This window comes from Salmo trutta, chromosome 34 (genome assembly GCF_901001165.1).
Source record: "Salmo trutta chromosome 34, fSalTru1.1, whole genome shotgun sequence".
In the NCBI taxonomy this organism is placed as follows: domain Eukaryota; kingdom Metazoa; phylum Chordata; class Actinopteri; order Salmoniformes; family Salmonidae; genus Salmo; species Salmo trutta.
The window spans coordinates 37,117,790-37,140,355 of record NC_042990.1 but is presented as its reverse complement, the minus strand read 5'-3'; the positions used below and the strand labels follow the sequence as shown (position 1 = coordinate 37,140,355).

The 22,566-nt window shown below is 44.9% G+C and overlaps 1 protein-coding gene across 1 annotated transcript in view; it reads left to right on the top strand.

Annotated features, from left to right (window-relative positions):
* The window catches only part of LOC115174112 (phosphatidylinositide phosphatase SAC1-A), a 28,163-nt gene that overhangs the window by 3,047 nt on the left and 2,550 nt on the right, over positions 1-22,566 (top strand). The window contains exons 2-17 of the mRNA XM_029732799.1: positions 133-230; positions 684-758; positions 1,279-1,406; positions 7,292-7,441; positions 10,218-10,277; positions 10,511-10,544; positions 10,923-11,024; positions 11,458-11,543; positions 11,681-11,767; positions 11,936-12,004; positions 12,108-12,187; positions 12,943-13,041; positions 17,735-17,873; positions 18,365-18,434; positions 19,814-19,886; positions 22,243-22,336. Coding sequence (XP_029588659.1) covers positions 133-230; positions 684-758; positions 1,279-1,406; positions 7,292-7,441; positions 10,218-10,277; positions 10,511-10,544; positions 10,923-11,024; positions 11,458-11,543; positions 11,681-11,767; positions 11,936-12,004; positions 12,108-12,187; positions 12,943-13,041; positions 17,735-17,873; positions 18,365-18,434; positions 19,814-19,886; positions 22,243-22,336 — 1,444 coding nt within the window. The remainder of the gene's footprint in view (positions 1-132; positions 231-683; positions 759-1,278; positions 1,407-7,291; positions 7,442-10,217; positions 10,278-10,510; positions 10,545-10,922; positions 11,025-11,457; positions 11,544-11,680; positions 11,768-11,935; positions 12,005-12,107; positions 12,188-12,942; positions 13,042-17,734; positions 17,874-18,364; positions 18,435-19,813; positions 19,887-22,242; positions 22,337-22,566) is intronic.

The following is a 22,566-nucleotide window of genomic DNA, read 5'->3' as shown; positions in this document are numbered from 1 at the left end:
CCCAGATTGCTTTTCTTGTCACTGGACGTTCTCTGTGACATGCTCCGGGGTGACCCAAGATCAGCGTCTAAGGGAAACTTCACCTTACTTCACAACATACCTGAACCTCTCCATTATTTTTCTACCCCACAGGCACACTAGCCCAGAGAAGTTCTACATTGAGGCCTGTGATGATGGGGCCGATGCAGTCCTGGCCATCGACAGGGTGTCCAATGAGATGACCCTGACTGGTAAGATTCCGTGAACACCGTAGCAAAACGTTTTGTAACAGGAAACAACAACAAGCATTTGTTATTGGATGAATTCAGGTAGGTTCCCAGAGAGGCTTTATAGCTTCCTGATGGAGTAACTGAAGTGTGTAAGTTGTGAATAATTAATGTGGTTTTAAAACCTACAACTGCATAAAATGCTAGCAATGTTTCTGCCCACTACTCTGAAGTGCAGAAAAAATATCTAGGTCTACAACTGAAGATCACTTACAGAATTTGCTTGGCCTAATCATGTGGGTCGGTACAGGAGCTGGCTGTGTGCGGTCGGTACAGGAGCTGGCTGTGTGCGGTCGGTACAGGAGCTGGCTGTGTGCGGTCGGTACAGGAGCTGGCTGTGTGCGGTCGGTACAGGAGCTGGCTGTGTGTTAACCATTGTGATTTATAGAGTGTTTGTCCTCCATCTTGTTTCTTTAGGGAAGAAGGATGTTCCTCCGTCAACCAACACCAGACCCATCTGTGGCATCATGGGGACCGTCCGCTTGGTGGCAGGTAGGTCCACAGCCTGACCCAACACTGGACTGGTCCTTATCACAGGATGTAGGCCTACCACTCGGTGCATCCTGACAATATCTCCTTTCTCCCGAAGTGTGGACTCGTTCACTGATTCCCGCAAATCTAAAAGCATTGGGATTGGTTTATGTACGGGCTAGAGCAGGGGTGTCAAACATACGGTCTGAGGGAGGTTTGAGTAAAAAATAAACTGTGTATAAATCATAACAAACCTACATTCATACAGTTCGTTGACTTCATTATCTCTCTCGCTAATAATCACAGACGTGGAAAGCTAGACAGTCAGGGAGCATCAGATACCAAAAGTACAGGTATGTTATGGAGCCAGAGTGACATTCAGATCAGTGAAGGGAATTGAACAAGTGCCCACTTGGGGAGAAAGGAGAGATTTATTTGGACATAACCCCTATCTTGTCCTTCAGGATGTACCCCTGTAACTAACATGTTACTGTTTTATATGTTGTGCTGAAAGGTTCACTGTGGTTCCCCCTTTTCACAGGGATGTACCTGATTGTCATTACCAAGAAGAGGAATGTGGGCAGCCTCCTGGGTCACGCTGTGTGGAAGGCAGTGGATTTTGATGTCATTTCCTACAAAAAGACTGTGCTTCACCTCACTGAGGACCAGGTGACAAACAAACGAACACACTCATACACTTTTGGGATATAAAAAATAAATTGTGTGTGTGTGTGTGTGGGGGGGGGTTGAACCCAGTCTCTGGTGGGGGATGTGACCAGCCGGGAGCGTTGCCACTCGACAACGGCTTCTCCACTAGGGGGGGGGGTGTTCTTAGAAGTTTTACACTCCTCCCTATTCTAATACTCAACCCAGTCTGCTGGTTCTGGTTCAACCTCTTCCTGGTTACAGTAACTATGGTACGGCTAACAGACAGTAGTGTTGAACTAGAGGGGACCTAGTTACAGTAACTATGGTACAGCTAACAGACAGTAGTGTTGAACTAGAGGGGACCTAGTTACAGTAACTATGGTACAGCTAACAGACAGTAGTGTTGAACTAGAGGGGACCTAGTTACAGTAACTATGGTACAGCTAACAGACAGTAGTGTTGAACTAGAGGGGACCTAGTTACAGTAGTGTCAAATCCAATGTTAGGTACATTCCAAGAATTCAATTCCCAATTCGATATTATCCCCAACAATTAAAAAAAATTCCAATTTGAATTAAATTCCTTCAGGTGTTCAGTCTGATCATGTGACTGCTCAGACAGCCCGGCTAAACTGGAAATATACCAATTGTTAAAATTATTTAAAAACAAATCCTCTAGTCGATGTTTGATACTAAGTGCTTTACTGTAACTGGCAAATGTGCATAAGTAGTGCACTATAAAGGGAATAGGGTTTCATTTGGGACTCAGCCAAAGTCATTGTAACTGACCCCAGGGAGTTTAGAGATGCACCACAGCACACAGCCAGAACAGCGCTGGCTTGCAGCACGGCTGACTAAAGGTCACAGTGGATTGCCTTTTATTATAGGAAACGGAAGCTGTCACACTCTCTACTTGATACGTACAAAGAAAGACTTGTACATTTTCTTAATAGAATTATCAGTGATTGTTTTTGATCTAAATGCTTCGAGTACTTATCGTGGTTCAGCGGGGGTGTCTGTGGTTCAGCGGGGGTGTCTGTGGTTCAGCGGGGGTGTCTGTGGTTCAGCGGGGGTGTCTGTGGTTCAGCGGGGGTGTCTGTGGTTCAGCGGGCGTGTCTGTGGTTCAGCGGGCGTGTCTGTGGTTCAGCGGGCGTGTCTGTGGTGCAGCGGGCGTGTCTGGGGTGCAGTGGGCGTGTCTGTGGTGCAGCGGAAATTCACTTGGAGGTGTTTAGAAACCATGTGTCATTTTAAAAATGGCTCCCTATTTCTTATACAGTGACTAGCCCAAAGGTAGTGCGCTACCAAGGGAATAGGGAACCGTTTGGGACATGAGGCTTGAATTGAATGTATTTGGCCGTCAGTCAACCAGAGAGAGAGGGACTACGTTCATTGGCAAAAACGGGGAAATAAAGTGCTGACATAATGCAGGGAAGCAGCTGCGGCCTCGTAGGGAGGAGGTAAAGAGTCAATCTCATTTGTTTTTCCTATAATTCCTTGCATCCTCTCTCTCTTTGCCTTCAGAACACATTGGAGAAGACATGAGTTTCAAAGTGTAATGTCACAAGTACAGTGAAAGGCCTGAATCGCAAACTCAAAACACAACAATGCAACAATTAATAACAATGTATTACTAGAAAAAAATAACACGAGAAATAATAAATATTAACTCGACTAAGTAAGAAAGCATACTATATATAGGACATATTTAAAAAGTCAGTTCCAGTACCATATTTACATGTGCAGGGATACTGGAGTGATGGAGGTAGATGTGTATAGGGGGAAGGAGACAGGGATACTGGAGTGATGGAGGTAGATATGTATAGGGGGAAGGAGACAGGGATATTGGAGTGATGGAGGTAGATATGTATAGGGGGAAGGGGACAGGGGACAGGGATACTGGAGTGATGGAGGTAGATATGTATAGGGGGAAGGGGACAGGGATACTGGAGTGATGGAGGTAGATATGTATAGGGGGAAGGAGACAGGGATACTGGAGTGATGGAGGTAAATATGTATAGGGGGAAGGGGACAGGGATACTGGAGTGATGGAGGTAGATATGTATAGGGGACAGGGATACTGGAGTGATGGAGGTAGATGTGTATAGGGGGAAGGAGACAGGGATACTGGAGTGATGGAGGTAGATATGTATAGGGGGAAGGAGACGGGGATACTGGAGTGATGGAGGTAGATATGTATAGGGGGAAGGTGACGGGGATACTGGAGTGATGGAGGTAGATATGTATAGGGGGAAGGGGATACTGGAGTGATGGAGGTAGATATGTATAGAGGAAGGGGACAGGGATACTGGAGTGATGGAGGTAGATGTGTATAGGGGTAAGGTGACTATATACAGGGTCAGTACCATATTAACAACATGCAGGGATACTGGCGTGATGGAGGTAGATATGTATAGGGGGAAGGGGACAGGGATACTGGAGTGATGGAGGTAGATATGTATAGGGGGAAGGGGACAGGGATACTGGAGTGATGGAGGTAGATATGTATAGGGGGAAGGGGACAGGGATACTGGAGTGATGGAGGTAGATATGTATAGGGGGAAGGGGACAGGGATACTGGAGTGATGGAGGTAGATATGTATAGGGGGAAGGAGACAGGGATACTGGAGTGATGGAGGTAGATATGTATAGGGGTAAGGTGACTATATACAGGATCAGTACCATATTAACAATGTGCAGGGATACTGGAGTGATGGAGGTAGATATGTATAGGGGGAAGGAGACAGGGATACTGGAGTGATGGAGGTAGATATGTACAGGGGACAGGGATACTGGAGTGATGGAGGTAGATGTGTATAGGGGGAAGGAGACAGGGATACTGGAGTGATGGAGGTAGATGCAGTGCATTCGGAAAGTATTCAGACCCCTTGACTTTTTCCACATTTTATCTTACAGCCTTATTCTACATTTTACGTTACAGCCTTATTCTAAAATGAGTTAAATTGTTTTTTTCCCCCTCAATGTACACACAATAGCCCATAATAATAAAGCAACATTTTTATTTGTAAAAAAACAACAGAATTATGACATTTACTTTCAGACCCTTTACTCAGTACTTTGTTGAGGCACCTTTGACATCGATTACAGCATCGAGTCGTCTTGGGTATGACACTACAAGCTTGGCACACCTGTATTTGGGGAGTTTCTGAAGCCACTCCTGTGTTGTCTTGGCTGTGTGCTTAGGGTCGTTGTCCTGTCGGAAGGTAAACCTTCGCCCCAGTCTGAGGTCCTGAGCACTCTGGGGCAGGTTTTCATCAAGGATCTGTCTGTACATTGCTCTGTTCATCTTTCTCTCGGTCCTGACTAGTCTCCCAGTCCCTGCTGCTGAAAAACATCTCCACAGCATGATGCTGCCACCACCATGCTTCACCATAGGGATGATGCCAGGTTTCCTCCAGATGCGATGCTTGGCATTCAGGCCAAATAGTTCAATGTTCGTTTCATCAGACCAGAGAATCTTGTTTCTCATGGTCTGAGTCCTTTAGGTGCCTTTTGGCAAACTCCAAGCGTGCTGTCATGTGCCTTTTACTGAGGGGCTGCCGTCTGGCCACTCTACCATAAAGGCCTTATTTGCTGGAATGCTGCAGAGAGGGTTGTCCTTCTGGAAGGTTCTCCCATCTCCACAGAGGAACTCTGGAGCTCTGTCAGAGTGACCATCGGGTTCTTGGTCACCTCTCTGACCAATTCCCTTCTCCCCCGATTTCTCTGTTTGGCCGGGCAGCCAGCTCTAGGAAGAGTCTTGGATGTTCCAAACTTCTTCCATTTAAGAATTATGGAGGCCACTGTGTTCTTGGGGACCTAAAAATGCAACATAAATGTGTTGGTACCCTTCCCCAGATCTGTGCCTCGACACAATCCTGTCTCGAAGCTCGACAGACAATTCCTTCGACCTCATGGCTTGGTTTTTGATCTGACATGCACTGTCAACTGTGAGACCTTATATGTGTGCCTTTCCAAATCATGTCCAATCAATTAAATTTACCACAGGTGGACTCCAAGTTGTAGAAACATTTCAAAGATGATCAATGGAAACAGGATGCACTTGAATACTTCTGTAAGGTATTTCTGTTTTTAAGTTTGAATACATTTCGCGAAAATTTTGTAACCTTTCTTCGCTTTGTCATTATGGGAGTATTGTGTGTAGATTGATGAGGAAAACAATTATTTGAATCCATTTTAGAATAAGGCTGTAACGTAACAAAATGTAGAAAAAGTCAAAGGGTCTGAATACTTTCCTGAATGCACTGTATGTATAGGGGTAAGTTGTCTCGGCAACAGGATATAACAGTCAGTATAAATGTATCTGAGTATTATGTGAGAGTGAAAAGGGAGTTTGTGTGTGAGTGTGTAGGGCCGTGTGAATGTGCAGAGAGACTGTGCAAATTCTGAAATAAGAGGGGAGGAACCTTGAAATTTAACCTCCAATACTGTTGAGAAAGAGATGAGCAGAAAGACACATTGAGAAGTGCGTACTTCAGGATAAAAGAGAAATTGTGGACGTAGAGTCATTCATGTCTGTCTCTCTCTGGCTGTGGTCCAAACACTTAAAAGACACACCCTATCCCCTCAGCCCTCAAATTAAGGGGACACTTCTGACGAGTATACACTTGCAGGGCGAGGAAGGAAGGAATGGTTTTTACGTGGACCATCCTTGGCCGGAAACTCGTCACTCGTTCGTCCCGTGAAGATTGTGTTTTCAGACACCTGTAGTTTGTTGGTGCTTTATATTCGCTACAGTCTGATTGCATGTCTACTTATATGAAATATATAAATTATTCATATACGCTTACTGTTTGATAGCTAGCAAATTAAATAGCAAACTAACGTTTGCCTGCCTAGCTGGAACTTCTGTAGAAGGAAAATGTTTTATTTCTACAATTTCCAAAAGATAACCAAACAATAACATTTACTTTTTACATAGTAGCAACATTTCTAACTTATTAGCATTCATTTTTTACTTGCACTTGATTTCTCCATGTTGAGGTTTTATGTTTCGTCTTTTCTTAGCAGATGTGCAATCGTCGCAAATTGAATTATGGCGAGTTTCAGGCCTCGGAGTGAACATAATTGTACACTAGCAAACTTGATCAAAAACGAGGGCTTGAGGGGCTTACGTTTCGAACTTGTTTGGCTAATAGTTTGGACCACCCGCCAAGATGGCGACAGGGATTCCCCCCAAGGGCTTAAGGCAATAAGTGGATGAGAGTGTGTATTTTTTAAGTGTTTGAAATGCAACTTCTCTCGCTCTCTCATACACCCAAAATGCATCATAAGGGGATGCTGTCATTTGGGACGCAGATCATTGGAGGTTGTGCACCCCGACCTCTATGTGCAGTAAACTCTGGGAGGGAGGTGAAGTGGACAAGGTTTAGAATGAAACACATCGACTCGGAGGGCTATTGTAATATGTAAGAGATGATTTCATCCATTTTTGAAACCACTGGAGTCACTTGAAGCTGTAATAATACTTCAGAACATCTGTCAATCTGATTCAGATGTATTTAATTTTGGGCTCCTGAGTGGCGCAGCGGTCTAAGGCACTGCATCTCAGCGCTAGAGGCATCACTATAGACCCTGGTTCGATTCCAGGCTATATCACAACCGGCCATGATTGGGAGTCCCATAGGGCGGCGCACAATTGGCCCAGCGTTGGCCGGTGTAGGCCGTCATTGTAAATAATAATTTGTTCTTAACTGACTTGCCTGGTTAAATAAAACATGTGTTTATTGGTCACCTAGTAAGATTCACTGTTTAATTTCATATGAAAAGTCCCTGGTTTAACAGCCTCTTTTCTCACATTTCACACACACAACCTCCTACTACAAAACTGCACTGTCATGATTGGTGCCCAGCCAGCTAAAATCAATTTTCTCCCCTCCCTCTCTCCAGACACAAGACAACAAGACATTCCTGTCCATGATTAACAACGTGCTGACGACAGATGGATTCTACTTCTGCACTGACTATGACCTGACCCACACCCTCCAGAGACTGGCCAACGTCAGCCACGACTTCCAGGAGATGAGCCTGCTGGAAAGGGTGAGGAGGGGGGGTGTGGAAGAGGGTAGGAGAGAGGGGGTGTGGGAGTTGGTAGGGGGGGAGAGGGGTTTGGAAGAGGTGTGGGAGTTGGTAGGGGAGAGAGGGGTTTGGAAGAGGGTAGGAGAGAGGGGGAGAGGGGTTTGGAAGAGGGTAGGAGAGAGGGGGTGTGGGAGTTGGTAGGGGGGAGAGGGGTTTGGAAGAGGGTAGGAGAGAGGGGGTGTGGGAGTTGGTAGGGGGGAGAGGGGTTTGGAAGAGGTGTGGGAGTTGGTAGGGGGGAGATGGGTTTGGAAGAGGGTAGGAGAGAGGGGGTGTGGGAGTTGGTAGGGGGGGAGAGGGGTTTGGAAGAGGGTAGGAGAGAGGGGGTGTGGGAGTTGGTAGGGGGGGAGAGGGGTTTGGAAGAGGGTAGGAGAGAGGGGGTGTGGGAGTTGGTAGGGGGGGAGAGGGGTTTGGAAGAGGGTAGGAGAGAGGGGGTGTGGGAGTTGGTAGGGGGGAGAGGGGTTTGGAAGAGGGTAGGAGAGAGGGGGTGTGGGAGTTGGTAGGGGGGGAGAGGGGTTTGGAAGAGGTGTGGGAGTTGGTAGGGGGGAGAGGGGTTTGGAAGAGGGTAGGAGAGAGGGGGTGAGGGGTTTGGTAGGGGGGAGAGGGGTTTGGAAGAGGGTAGGCGAGAGGGGGTGAGGGGTTTGGAAGAGGGTAGGAGAGAGGGGGTGTGGGAGTTGGTAGGGGGGAGAGGGGTGTGGAAGAGGGTAGGAGAGAGGGGGTGAGGGGTTTGGTAGGGGGGAGAGGGGTTTGAGAGAGGGGGTGTGGAAGAGGGTAAGAGAGCAGGAGAGACTGGGTGTGGGGGAGGGGAGACGGGGTGAGAAATGACTATTGTTCTCTGTAACAAAGACCAATCCTAGACCCTACCTCTCCCTCTAGGCTCTTGTGTAGGTAGACCTGGAAAGATTGCCATACTGCTCAGATCCAAACTGTCTACCTCTATCAGAGGGCAAGGTGGAGCTACCACCGTATTGCTTATAACTAACCGGAATCTTTCAAATCTACATGAAGTGAAGATTTTAGGAGCATAAGTTGTTTTTGGACAGGGCCAGAGTTCCCTCCTATTGTGCACCGAGCAAGTCAACCATAAAGACTGAGCTCAGAGAGTATCATCCCATTAGATGAGGATGATGTTGATGATATCCCTCATCTATATTAGAGGAGTGTCACTGTGGTGTTTGGGCTCCTGCCATTCATGGAAACCACACTAGTCACCTTGCCCTAGTACGCACGCACGCACACAGATGCATTTACTCATGTAAACATACACAAACAGATGGACCTTTTCGCCCACTGTCTCATCTGAGGCATTACTCTGTAGTGCTGAGTGTGTGTAGTACCATGATGTACAGTATATCTTCACTTCCTCCTATACTGAAACCTTGTCTGACTGGTTTTAATGGTGAGAAGGTCGTGTGACATGTTTACTCCTCTTCCAATTCAAAACTGTCTGTCCATACTGTCATTCCATTGGCCCTGGTCTAAAGTAGTGCTGTGTCCATACTCTCACCCTATTGGCCCTGGTCCAAAGTAGTGCTGTGTCCATACTCTCACCCTATTGGCCCTGGTCTAAAGTAGTGCTGTGTCCATACTGTCATTCCATTGGCCCTGGTCTAAAGTAGTGCTGTGTCCATACTGTCATTCCATTGGCCCTGGTCTAAAGTAGTGCTGTGTCCATACTCTCACCCTATTGGCCCTGGTCCAAAGTAGTGTTCTGTATAGGGAACAGGGAGCCACTGCACAAACTGATGGAGATGTATTTACTACAGGCTGGTTTTTGTATTTGTTATTTGAATTTTTGTATTTATTTAATTAGGCAAGTCAGTTAAGAACTTATTCTTATTTACAATGACAGAAGGAAGCCTTCACAAAATAAAAAAATATTCCAAAACAAGCATTCTGTTTGCAATAAGGCACAAAAGTAATACTGCAGAACATGTGGCAAAGAAATTAACTGTATGTCCTGAATACAAAGCGTTATGTTTGGGGCAAATCCAACACATCAATGAGTACCACTCTTCATATTTTTAAGCATGGTGGTGGCTGCATCATGTTATGGGTATGCTTTTCATCGGCAAGGACTAGGGAGTTCTTTAGGATAAAAGAAACGGAATAGAGCTAAGCACAGGCAAAATCCTAGAGGAAACCCTGGTTGTCTGCTTTCTATCAGACACTGGGAGACAATTTCACCTTCCAGCAGGACAATAACGTAAAACACAAGGCCAATTATACACGAGTTACTTACCAAGAAGACATTGAATGTTCCTGAGTGGCCTAGTTACAGTTTCGACGTAAATCTACTTGAATATCTATGGCAAGACTTGGAAATGGCTGTCTAGCAATGATCAACAATCAACTTGACAGAGCTTGAAGATTTTTTTTTTTTTTTTTTTTAAAGAATAATGGGCAAATGTTGCACAATCCAGGTGTGGAAAGCTCTTAGAGATTTACCCAGGAAGACTCACAGCTGTAATCACTACCAAAGGTGATTCTAACATGTATTGACTCAAGCGGTTGAATACTTATCTAATCAAGAGATTAGTGGGGTTTTTTTTCCCCCATTAATTACACAATGTTATTTTTTGTAAAAAAAAAAAATGTTTTACTTCGTTTGTTTTGTAGATCGTTGACAAATAATTGAAATTTTAATCCCACTTTGTAGCACAACAGAAGGGTTGTGAATACTTTCCGAAGGCACAGTAGATTGAGGGTTTGATTTATCGGTTGGTTCTCCTGTTTCTAGGCAGATCAGAGGTTTGTGTGGAACGGAAGCCTTCTGAGAGAGTTCCTTGCACAGCCAGAGGTGAGTGATATGAAGATGACATCACAACACATGTCCACAGTCTTCGTTCTTTGTTTCTTATTCTAATGTACCGGAGGTAAAGGTATTAGAATATGGACAATATAACATGAATCTTACCCCCTCCAGAAATGAACTATGTTTGAACAGTAACTGTAGATGACCACAGTATTCGTTCGTTCTTTCTTGTTCTAATGTATCCCGTTTTTAAATGTAATAATTGTATTCCTTTTCAGCTCCACAAGTTTGCGATCCCTGTTGTCCATGGATGTATCCTTTTTCATGGTTTTGCTTTGCTCACACTGATCTGAGTGTAGTAATAATCAGTGGGCCCACATCACTACAGAGAGTTTAAATGGGCCTCTGAGTGTTCTCAAGAACCAATTTCAACTGAAATCATTCCCTCAGGGGACACTTTAGAAAGTCATTAACAGGAGAGAAATCACAACATCCTCCACTTAGAGTACGTCTCAAATGGCACCCTGTCCTTTATATAGTGCTCTACTTTTGACCAGAGCCCTATGCGTCCTAGTCTAAAGTAGTGTTCTAAATAGGGACTAGGGTACCATTTGGGACACAGGCTTAGGTCCTACTTGGCCCTGTGCTGTAGCAGTGTATTAGGTGAGGTCCTTGACGTCCCGGATCCAGTCGTCATGATGAAGCCATGCCGAATCAACGGGAAGATCTTTGAATGGATCCTCATATCCAGGAGAAGCTGCTTCAGGGCCGGGGTCAGATACTACGTCAGAGGTAAGACACAGGCAGGCGTCTCAAATGGCACCCTATTCCCTATGTAGTGGACTATATAGGCACCCTATTCCCTATGTAGTGGACTATATAGGCACCCTATTCCCTATGTAGTGGACTATATAGGCACCCTATTCCCTATGTAGTGGACTATATAGGCACCCTATTCCCTATGTAGTGGACTATATAGGCACCCTATTCCCTATGTAGTGGACTATATAGGCACCCTATTCCCTATGTAGTGGACTAAATAGGCACCCTATTCCCTATGTAGTGGACTATATAGGCACCCTATTCCCTATGTAGTGGACTATATAGGCACCCTATTCCCTATGTAGTGGACTATATAGGGAATAGGGTGCCATTTGGGATGCAGACCTAGTACTGTACTGCGCAGCATTACTGACATGTTGAATCATTATTTGTTTTTCCTCAGGTATCGATTCAGAGGGCCACGCTGCTAACTTTGTGGAGACGGAGCAAATAGTCCTATACAATGGTGGGAGGGCTTCATTCGTACAGGTGAGTTTTGAAAAGTAGAAGACGGTGGTGGCGGACAGGGTAGTAGTCGTTATTGATTAGGCGCAAGCCTTGTTAGTTATTTATTTATTTATTTATTTAATATATTTTTTCCTGAAAATGTCTGTTTCCCTCCATAGACACGAGGCTCCATGCCCTTCTTCTGGTCTCAGAGGCCCAACCTGAAATACAAGCCCAAACCACTGATCAGCAAGAACACCAATCACGTAAGGGCTTTCACATCTTCTGTCTGTTTCCATCTTTCTATTCCATTGTCAGTACAACAGGTCGAAGGTCAGGTAAACCCACTCTGTGGATCTTTTGTTTACCAAATCACCAATTGCCTTGTTAAATAAAATGCATTACATTTTTTTGTTCTCTCAACTGCTTCCTAGATGGATGGCTTCCAGAGGCATTTTGACTCCCAGGTCCTCATCTATGGAAAGCAGACCATTCTGAACCTGGTAGGCCCCCTCCATTATTTAAACCTCACAATGGCTAAAACATCACAGCATTGTGAGAGAGAGGCATTAGAGAGATGGATATAAGATGGTGTTGTTCTTCTAGGTCAACCAGAAGGGTTCAGAGAAGCCACTGGAACAAGCCTTTGCCAAGATGGTGACTGGCATGGAGAACGGCATGATCAAGTGAGAACTAACCACTCCTCTCCTGAACACCCATCTGGCTTATCATTTCAGTGATTTATACCTTTTAGATCAGGCCTGGGTAGTTCCAGTCCTCAGGGGCCTGATTGGTGTCACAGTTTTGTCCCAGCTAACACACCTGACTCCAATAATCACTTACTCATGATCTTGAGTTTAGAATGCAGTTAGTTTTAAATTAGCTGTGTTTGCTAGGGATGGGGGGGAAATTGTGACACCTCATATTGTTATTTTATTGCCCTTTTGCACCCCAGTATCTATACTTATCATCTGCACATCTATCACTCCAGTGTTAATGCTAAATTTTAATTATTTCGCCGCTATGGCCTATTTATTGCCTTAACTCCCTAATCTTACAACATTTGCACACACTGTATATAGATTTTTCTGTTGTATTATTGACTGTATGTTTGTTTACTCCATGTGTAACTCTGTTGTTTTTGTCGCACTGCTTTGCTTTATCTTGGCCAGGTCGCAGTTGTAAATGAGAACTTGTTCTCAACTTGCCTACCTGGTTAAATAAAGGACTTGTTCTCAACTTGCCTACCTGGTTAAATAAAGGACTTGTTCTCAACTTGCCTACCTGGTTAAATAAAGGACTTGTTCTCAACTTGCCTACCTGGTTAAATAAAGGGGAAATATAAAAAGGCCCCGCGAGGACTGGAACTACCCAGGCCTGTTTTTAGATGGATCTAGTACATCCACTCACACAGCCATGCTGTTTCTTCTATTGGCTGCAGGTACGTAGCATTTGACTTCCACAAGGAGTGCAGCAGGATGAGATGGGATCGTCTGAATATCCTGGTGGACAATGTGGCTGAGACACAAGATGAATACAGGTATTTGACTCTCCATATAGACTCCTTTATGAATAGCTGCTAGTCTACACCCACAACCATACAAGACTCAAGTTAAGTTCCTTACGTTAGGTTCTAATTCTCAGAGTAAATAACTCAACGGACACTAGATAAGCTTAACCACGTTTAATTCTTCCCAAAGGGTCGATACAGCTGCGTTCAGACATCACATGTTTCCACCACCACAAGTTATATATATATATATATATACTTGTGGTGGTGGAAACATGTGATGTCTGAACGCAGCTGTATCGACCCTATATATACTCCAATTTAGGCACTCCTCCTCCTCTCCAATCCTTACATCTATTATGGTTCGACAGGAATACAGGAATAAACCATAATTTCTCCCTTCGGGGGATCTGTCCTGACCTCAACCCCCTCATTCGCCTAATCCACAGATGTCCATCCGTTTCCACTATATCAACCCTGTGACTTCCTCCCGTCGACCCAGCACATTCCAAAGCCATCTGTCTCCTACAGATAACCATTACCTTCTGATGTAAAAACCAGTCTCTTTCACCCCATATACTATGCTTCTGAGTATAACAATGTTCCAAGGTTAACCCAGAATATAACACTTAGCAAGGTTAACCCAGAATATAACACTTAGCAAGGTTAACCCAGAATATAACACTTAGCAAGGTTAACCCAGAATATAGCACTTAGCAAGGTTAACCCAGAATATAGCACTTAGCAAGTTTAACCCAGAATATAACACTTAGCAAGTTTAACCCAGAATATAACACTTAGCAAGTTTAACCCAGAATATAACACTTAGCAAGGTTAACCCAGAATATAACACTTAGCAAGGTTAACCCAGAATATAACACTTAGCAAGTTTAACCCAGAATATAACACTTAGCAAGGTTAACCCAGAATATAACACTTAGCAAGGTTAACCCAGAATATAACACTTAGCCAGGTTAACCCAGAATATAACACTTAGCCAGGTTAACCCAGAATATAACACTTAGCCAGGTTAACCCAGAATATAACACTTAGCCAGGTTAACCCAGAATATAACACTTAGCAAGGTTAACCCAGAATATAACACTTAGCAAGGTTAACCCAGAATATAACACTTAGCAAGGTTAACCCAGAATATAACACTTAGCAAGGTTAACCCAGAATATAACACTTAGCAAGGTTAACCCAGAATATAACACTTAGCAAGGTTAACCCAGAATCTAACACTTAGCAAGGTTAACCCAGAATCTAACACTTAGCAAGTTTAACCCAGAATCTAACACTTAGCAAGTTTAACCCAGAATCTAACACTTAGCAAGTTTAACCCAGAATCTAACACTTAGCAAGTTTAACCCAGAATCTAACACTTAGCAAGTTTAACCCAGAATCTAACACTTAGCAAGGTTAACCCAGAATATAACACTTAGCAAGGTTAACCCAGAATATAACACTTAGCAAGGTTAACCCAGAATCTAACACTTAGCAAGTTTAACCCAGAATCTAACACTTAGCAAGTTTAACCCAGAATCTAACACTTAGCAAGTTTAACCCAGAATCTAACACTTAGCAAGTTTAACCCAGAATCTAACACTTAGCAAGTTTAACCCAGAATCTAACACTTAGCAAGTTTAACCCAGAATCTAACACTTAGCAAGTTTAACCCAGAATCTAACACTTAGCAAGTTTAACCCAGAATCTAACACTTAGCAAGGTTAACCCAGAATCTAACACTTAGCAAGTTTAACCCAGAATATAACACTTAGCAAGGTTAACCCAGAATATAACACTTAGCAAGGTTAACCCAGAATATAACACTTAGCAAGGTTAACCCAGAATATAACACTTAGCAAGGTTAACCCAGAATATAACACTTAGCAAGGTTAACCCAGAATATAACACTTAGCAAGTTTAACCCAGAATATAGCACTTAGCAAGGTTAACCCAGAATATAGCACTTAGCAAGGTTAACCCAGAATATAGCACTTAGCAAGGTTAACCCAGAATATAGCACTTAGCAAGGTTAACCCAGAATCTAACACTTAGCAAGTTTAACCCAGAATCTAACACTTAGCAAGAGGATAGGCATACGAACATGGAGAGGCTAATTTGCTTCCTTTCTGCCCTTTTTATCTCTGGTCTGTCTTCAGGGTAAAATACCAGTGAGTACATTACAGTAGTCGGTCAGTGACGTCTGGATTAACCTCTGGGCAAATGTGTTCAGGTTTTGCATCCCAAATGGCACACTATTCCCTACATAGCACACTACTTTTGACCAGGGCCCAAGTAGACAGTGCACTATATAGGGAATAGGGTGCCATTTCAAATCAAATTGTGTTCGTCACGTGCGCCGAATACAACAGGTGTAGTAGACCTTACAGTGAAATGCTTACTTACAAGCCCTTAACCAACAATGCAGTTTTAAGAAAAATACCTCCCCTAAAAAAAAAAAAAAAAAAGTAACAAATAATTAAAGAGCAGCAGTAAAATAGCAAGGCTATGTACAGGGGGTACCAGTACAGAGTCAATGTGGAGGCTACATACAGGGGGTACCGGTACAGAGTCAATGTGGAGGCTATGTACAGGGTGTACTGGTACAGAGTCAATGTGGAGGCTATATACAGGGGGTACCGGTACAGAGTCAATGTGGAGGCTATGTACAGGGGGTACTGGTACAGAGTCAATGTGGAGGCTATATACAGGGGGTACCGGTACAGAGTCAATGTGGAGGCTAAAGAGAGGGGGTACCGGTACAGAGTCAATGTGGAGGCTATATACAGGGGGTACCGGTACAGAGTCAATGTGGAGGCTATATACAGGGGGTACCGGTACAGAGTCAATGTGGAGGCTATATACAGGGGGTACCGGTACAGAGTCAATGTGGAGGCTAAAGAGAGGGGGTACCGGTACAGAGTCAATGTGGAGGCTATATACAGGGGGTACCGGTACAGAGTCAATGTGCGGGGGCACTGGTATTCAGGTAATGTTTCCACTTTAATTATTAAAGTGACTATGCATAGATAATAACAGAGTAGCAGCAGTGTAAAGGGGGGGGTGCAATGCAAATATTCTGGGTAGCCATTTGATTAGATGTTCAGGAGTCTTATGGCTTGGGGGTAGAAGCTGTTTAGAAGTCTCTTGGACCTAGACTTGGCGCTCTGGTACCACTTGCCGTGCGATAGCAGAGAGAACAGTCTATGACTAGGGTGGTTGGAGTCTGACAATTTTTAGGGCCTTCCTCTGACACCGCCTGGTATAGAGGTCCTGGATGGCAGGAAGCTTGGCCCCAGTGATGTACTGGGCCGTACACGCTACCCTTTGTAGTGCCTTGTGGTCGGAGGCCGAGCAGTTGCCGTACCAGGCAGTGATGCATCTAGTCAGGATGCTCTCGATGGTGCAGCTGTAGAACCTTTTGAGGATCTAAGGACCCATGCCAAATCTTTTCAGTCTCCTGAGGGGGAATAGGTTTTGTTGTGCTCTCTTCATGACTGTCTTAGTGTGCTTGGACCATGTTAGTTTGTTGATGTGGACACCAAGAAACTTGAAGCTCTCAACCTGCTCCACTGCAACCTCGTCGATGAGAATGGGGACGTGCTCGGTCCTCCTTTTCCTGTAGTCCACAATCATCTCCTTTGTCTTGATTACGCTGAGGAAGAGGTTTGTCCTGGCACCTCACGGCCAGTTCTCCACTGTGTCATCAGGAAACTTATTGATGGTGTTGGAGTCATGCCTGGCTGTGCAGTCATGAGTGAACAGAGAGTACAGGAGGGGACTGAGTACGCACCCCTGAGGGGCCCCGGTGTTGAGGATCAGCATGGCAGATATGTTACCTACCCTTACCACCTGGGGGCGGCCCGTCAGGAAGTCCAGGATCCAGTTGCGGAGGAAGGTGTTTAGTCACAGGATCCTTAGTACCCTCAAAGCTCATCACTAAGCTATGGTGTTTAACGCTGAGCTGTAGTCAATGAATAGCATTCTCACATGGCTGTTCCTATTGTCCAGGTGTGAAAGGGCAGTGTCGAGTGCAATAGAGATTGCATCATCTGTGGATCTGTTGAGGCGGTATGCAAATTGGAGTGGGTTTATGTGTTGTGAGCCATGACCAGCCTTTCAAAACATTTCATGGCTACAGACGTGAGTGCTACGGGGTGGTAGTCATTTAGGCAGATTGCCTTAGTGTTCTTGGGCACAGGCACTATGGTGGTCTGCTTGAAACATGTTGGTATTACAGACTCGGTCAGGGAGAGGTTGAAAATGTCAGTGAAGACACTTGCCAGTTGGTCAGCGCATGCTCAGAGTACACATCCTGGTAATCCATCTGGCCCGGCGGCTTTGTGAATGTTGACCTGTTTCAAGGTCTTACTCACATCACACAGTCATCTTGAACAGCTGATGCTCTCCTGCATGTTTCAGCGTTACTTGCCTCGAAGCGAGCATAGAAGTAATTTAGCTCGTCTGGTAGGCTCGTGTCACTGGGCAGCTCGCGGTTGTGCTTCCCTTTGTAGTCTGTAATAGTTTGCAAGCCCTGCCACATCCGACGAGCGTCGGAGCCGGTGTAGTGCATTTGGGATTCACCCCTAACCTTGTCTTATGATCATAAACCCTCTGTCTCCCTGCAGCGGAGGGGTAGGTGGTGTCCCAACATTACAGTGCTGTTACTGGCTCTGTGGATATGTGTTCTCCTGACTCCTCTGTTGTCTCTCTGCAGCTACTTCATGGTAGATACGGAGGGGAAGGTGTTGTCCCAGCAGAAGGGGACGTTCCGCAGTAACTGCATGGACTGTCTGGACCGCACCAACGTCATTCAGAGCATGCTGGCCCGCCGCTCCATACAGTCCCAGCTACAGGTAGGAAGTCCTCCAGAGCTGGCCCGCCGCTCCATACAGTCCCAGCTACAGGTAGGAAGTCCTCCAGAGCTGGCCCGCCGCTCCATACAGTCCCAGCTACAGGTAGGAGCTAGGAGGGTTGCACTCATTATCACTTGAAGACAATAAAAACCTGCCCACCGCTCTGCAGTAGTATTCACAACTCATTATCACTTGACAAATACTCAGCGACCAGGCAGAGTACCTCAAACCCCCTTGTTTCACACACTGTGGGAGTTATCATTCTGACAGTTACAGAAGAGAAGCAACTTAAGAAAGTTAGAGGTAGGAGGCAGAGAGTTGAACCAAGGGTTGAACAAAGACAACTAGCTACTGTTTCCCACAGTTGAATAACTTAACTATTGACAGTTTTAATTTTATTTTAGAGAACAAGCTGAATGACTGAGCCCTAACCCTAGTTCCTATCCCCTTCTAAATGGACTTATCTATGCTTGTTTGGTGGTTGTCCACAGAGGATGGGTGTCCTGCATGTAGCCCAGCGGATTGAGGAACAGGCCGATTTTGAGAAGATCTACAAGAATGGTAAGTGGTCCCCGCCCCTCTATAGGCCATCAGTGGCAGCTACTTTAGGCCTTTTCACACTATCATTTTAGCCCTGGGCTACCACTAACCCTGGGTTAAACACTGCCCAGGGCTACCACTAACCCTGGGTTAAACACTGCCCAGGGCTACCACTAACCCTGGGTTAAACACTGCCCAGGGCTACCACTAACCCTGGGTTAAACTCAGCCCAGGGCTACCACTAACCCTGGGTTAAACACTGCCCAGGGCTACCACTAACCCTGGGTTAAACACTGCCCAGGGCTACCACTAACCCTGGGTTAAACACTGCCCAGGGCTACCACTAACCCTGGGTTAAACACTGCCCAGGGCTACCACTAACCCTGGGTTAAACACTTCCCAGGGCTACCACTAACCCTGGGTTAAACTCTGCCCAGGGCTACCACTAACCCTGGGTTAAACTCAGCCCAGGGCTACCACTAACCCTGGGTTAAACACTGCCCAGGGCTACCACTAACCCTGGGTTAAACACTGCCCAGGGCTACCACTAACCCTGGGTTAAACACTGCCCAGGGCTACCACTAACCCTGGGTTAAACACTGCCCAGGGCTACCACTAACCCTGGGTTTAACACTGCCCAGGGCTACCACTAACCCTGGGTTAAACACTGCCCAGGGCTAACCCTGGGTTAAACTCTGCCCAGGGCTACCACTAACCCTGGGTTAAACACTGCCCAGGGCTACCACTAACCCTGGGTTAAACACTGCCCAGGGCTACCACTAACCCTGGGTTAAACACTGCCCAGGGCTACCACAAAACCCTGGGTTAGACTCAGCCCAGGGCGACCACTAACCCTGGGTTAAACACTGCCCAGGGCTACCACTAACCCTGGGTTAGACTCATCCCAGGGCTACCACAAAACCCTGGGTTAGACTCAGCCCAGGGCGACCACTAACCCTGGGTTAAACACTGCCCAGGGCGACCACTAACCCTGGGTTAAACTCTGCCCAGGGCTACCACTAACCCTGGGTTAAACACTGCCCAGGGCTACCACTAACCCTGGGTTAAACACTGCCCAGGGCGACCACTAACCCTGGGTTAAACACTGCCCAGGGCGACCACTAACCCTGGGTTAAACACTGCCCAGGGCTACCACTAACCCTGGGTTAAACTCAGCCCAGGGCTACCACTAACCCTGGGTTAAACACTGCCCAGGGCTACCACTAACCCTGGGTTAAACTCTGCCCAGGGCTACCACTAACCCTGGGTAAAACTCTGCCCAGGGCTAAGGAGGATTGTCAGTGTGTGAACGTAGCTTTTAAGTGTCATATGAGGTTGATCTCTCTAGTCTGTCACACTGCTCTGCTCACTAACAATGTCTTGTCTGCTTTCTGTGATAGCTTGGGCTGACAATGCCAACGCATGCGCCAAACAGTATGCTGGTACAGGAGCCCTGAAGACTGACTTCACCAGGTATAGAAATGGGTGTGGGTTTGCTGCTGACCTCTGAACTATACAGTGCCTTCAGATATTTTCTACACTCCTTTTTGACTTTTTCAACATTTTTGTTGTGTTACAGCCTGAATTTCAAATTGATTAAATTTATATTTTGTGTTACTAGCCTACACACAATAGCCCATAATGTCAAAATTTATAATTTGTGGTTGAAATTTTTACAAATTTGTTAAAAAAAATGAAAAGCTGAAATGTCAAGAATTCAACCCCTTTGTTATGGCCTAAATAAGTTCAGGAGTAAACATTTTTCTTAACAAGTCACATAATAAGTTGCATGGACTCACTCTGTGAGCAATAATGGTGTTCAACATTATTTTTTCATGACTACCTCATCTCTGTACCCCACACATACAATTATCTGTAAGATCCCTTGGCACCAATTGGTAGATGTGTAAAGAAAAAAGCAGACATTGAATATCCCTTTGAGCATGGTGAAGTTACTAATTACACTTTGGATGGCGTATCAATACACACAGTCACTACAAAGATACAGGCGTCCTTCCTAACTCAGTTGCTGGAGAGGAAGGAAACCGCTCAGGGATTTCAACATGAGGCCAATGGTGAATTTAAAACAGTTACAAAGTTTAATGGTTGTGATATGAGAGAACTGAGGATGGATCAACATTGTAGTTATTCCACAATAATAACCTAATTGACAGAGTGAAAAGGAAGCCTGTACAGAACAAATATATTCCAAAACATGCATCCTGTTTGCAACTAAGCACTAAAGTAATATGGCAAAAAAATTATCTATGTCCTGAATACAAAGTATTATGTTTGGGGCAAATTTAATAAAACGCATTACAGAGTACCACTCTCCATTTTTTTTTTTTCAATCATATTGGTGGCTGCATCATGTTATGGGAATGCTTGTAATCGTTAAGGACTGGGGAGTTTTTCAGGATAATAAATAAATGGAATATATATATACAGGCCTGCATGTCGGTGTGCTGCTGACATCTGGAATATATATATATATATACAGGCCTGCATGTCGGTGTGCTGCTGACATCTGGAATATATATATATATATATACAGGCCTGCATGTCAGTGTGCTGCTGACATCTGAAATATATACAGGCCTGCATGTCGGTGTGCTGCTGACATATGAAATATATACAGGCCTGCATGTCGGTGTGCTGCTGACATCTGGAATATATATATATATATACAGGCCTGCATGTCGGTGTGCTGCTGACATCTGGAATATATATATACAGGCCTGCATGTCGGTGTGCTGCTGACATCTGAAATATATACAGGCCTGCATGTCAGTGTGCTGCTGACATATGAAATATATACAGGCCTGCATGTCGGTGTGCTGCTGACATATGAAATATATACAGGCCTGCATGTCGGTGTGCTGCTGACATCTGGAATATATATATATATATATATATATACAGGCCTGCATGTCAGTGTGCTGCTGACATCTGAAATATATACAGGCCTGCATGTCGGTGTGCTGCTGACATATGAAATATATACAGGCCTGCATGTCGGTGTGCTGCTGACATCTGGAATATATATATATATATACAGGCCTGCATGTCGGTGTGCTGCTGACATCTGGAATATATATATATATATACAGGCCTGCATGTCGGTGTGCTGCTGACATCTGAAATATATACAGGCCTGCATGTCGGTGTGCTGCTGACATCTGAAATATATACAGGCCTGCATGTCGGTGTGCTGCTGACATCTGGAATATATATATATATATATACAGGCCTGCATGTCAGTGTGCTGCTGACATCTGAAATATATACAGGCCTGCATGTCGGTGTGCTGCTGACATATGAAATATATATATACAGGCCTGCATGTCGGTGTGCTGCTGACATCTGGAATATATATATATACAGGCCTGCATGTCGGTGTGCTGCTGACATCTGAAATATATACAGGCCTGCATGTCGGTGTGCTGCTGACATCTGAAATATATACAGTCCTGCGTGTCTCCAGAGACTCTGCTTGTTTAGTTGGAGGTCAACTGTTGGTTGTGTGGCTTCAATTTTGAGGTCACCTTTTTTTCCCATTTCTTTGTAAACTGTCTAGATACTATCTGGTTGGTAGATAATGTCTGTATGGCCATGAGATGTTAATGGGGGTTATTTCTCCTTCACCTGTCATTAGCATTGTTACCTACATGATGGTAGACAATCTGACGACTTGCTTGTTGGTGACTGTATCACTCGTCCTTGTTGGGAGAGTTGAATGTGTTGACAGTGTGTGTTATTGATGGTTGTTATTTCCTGTCTTGTTGAATGTGTTGACTGTGTGTGTGTGTTATTTCCTGTCCTTCGTCAGGACAGGGAAGAGGACCCAGATGGGTCTGGTGATGGACGGCGTGAACTCTGCCATCCGCTACTACAAGAATAACTTCTCTGACGGCTTCAGACAAGTACGTCTGATTTTTCAATTTTAAAAGGCCTAGAAAAATGACACATTTTGAACTACATAAGGTAGGAATAATGTATTACTGTCATATATCTGCTGTGTAGTTGGATCAATTTCCTGCTTAAGACCAATATTGTTTTCCTCCAAAATCATAATTTTACAAAAACTGAACATTAATTCTTCATCCATGTGTTTTAGAGAAACGTAGTTATTTCGCTGTGTTTTTTGTTGTCA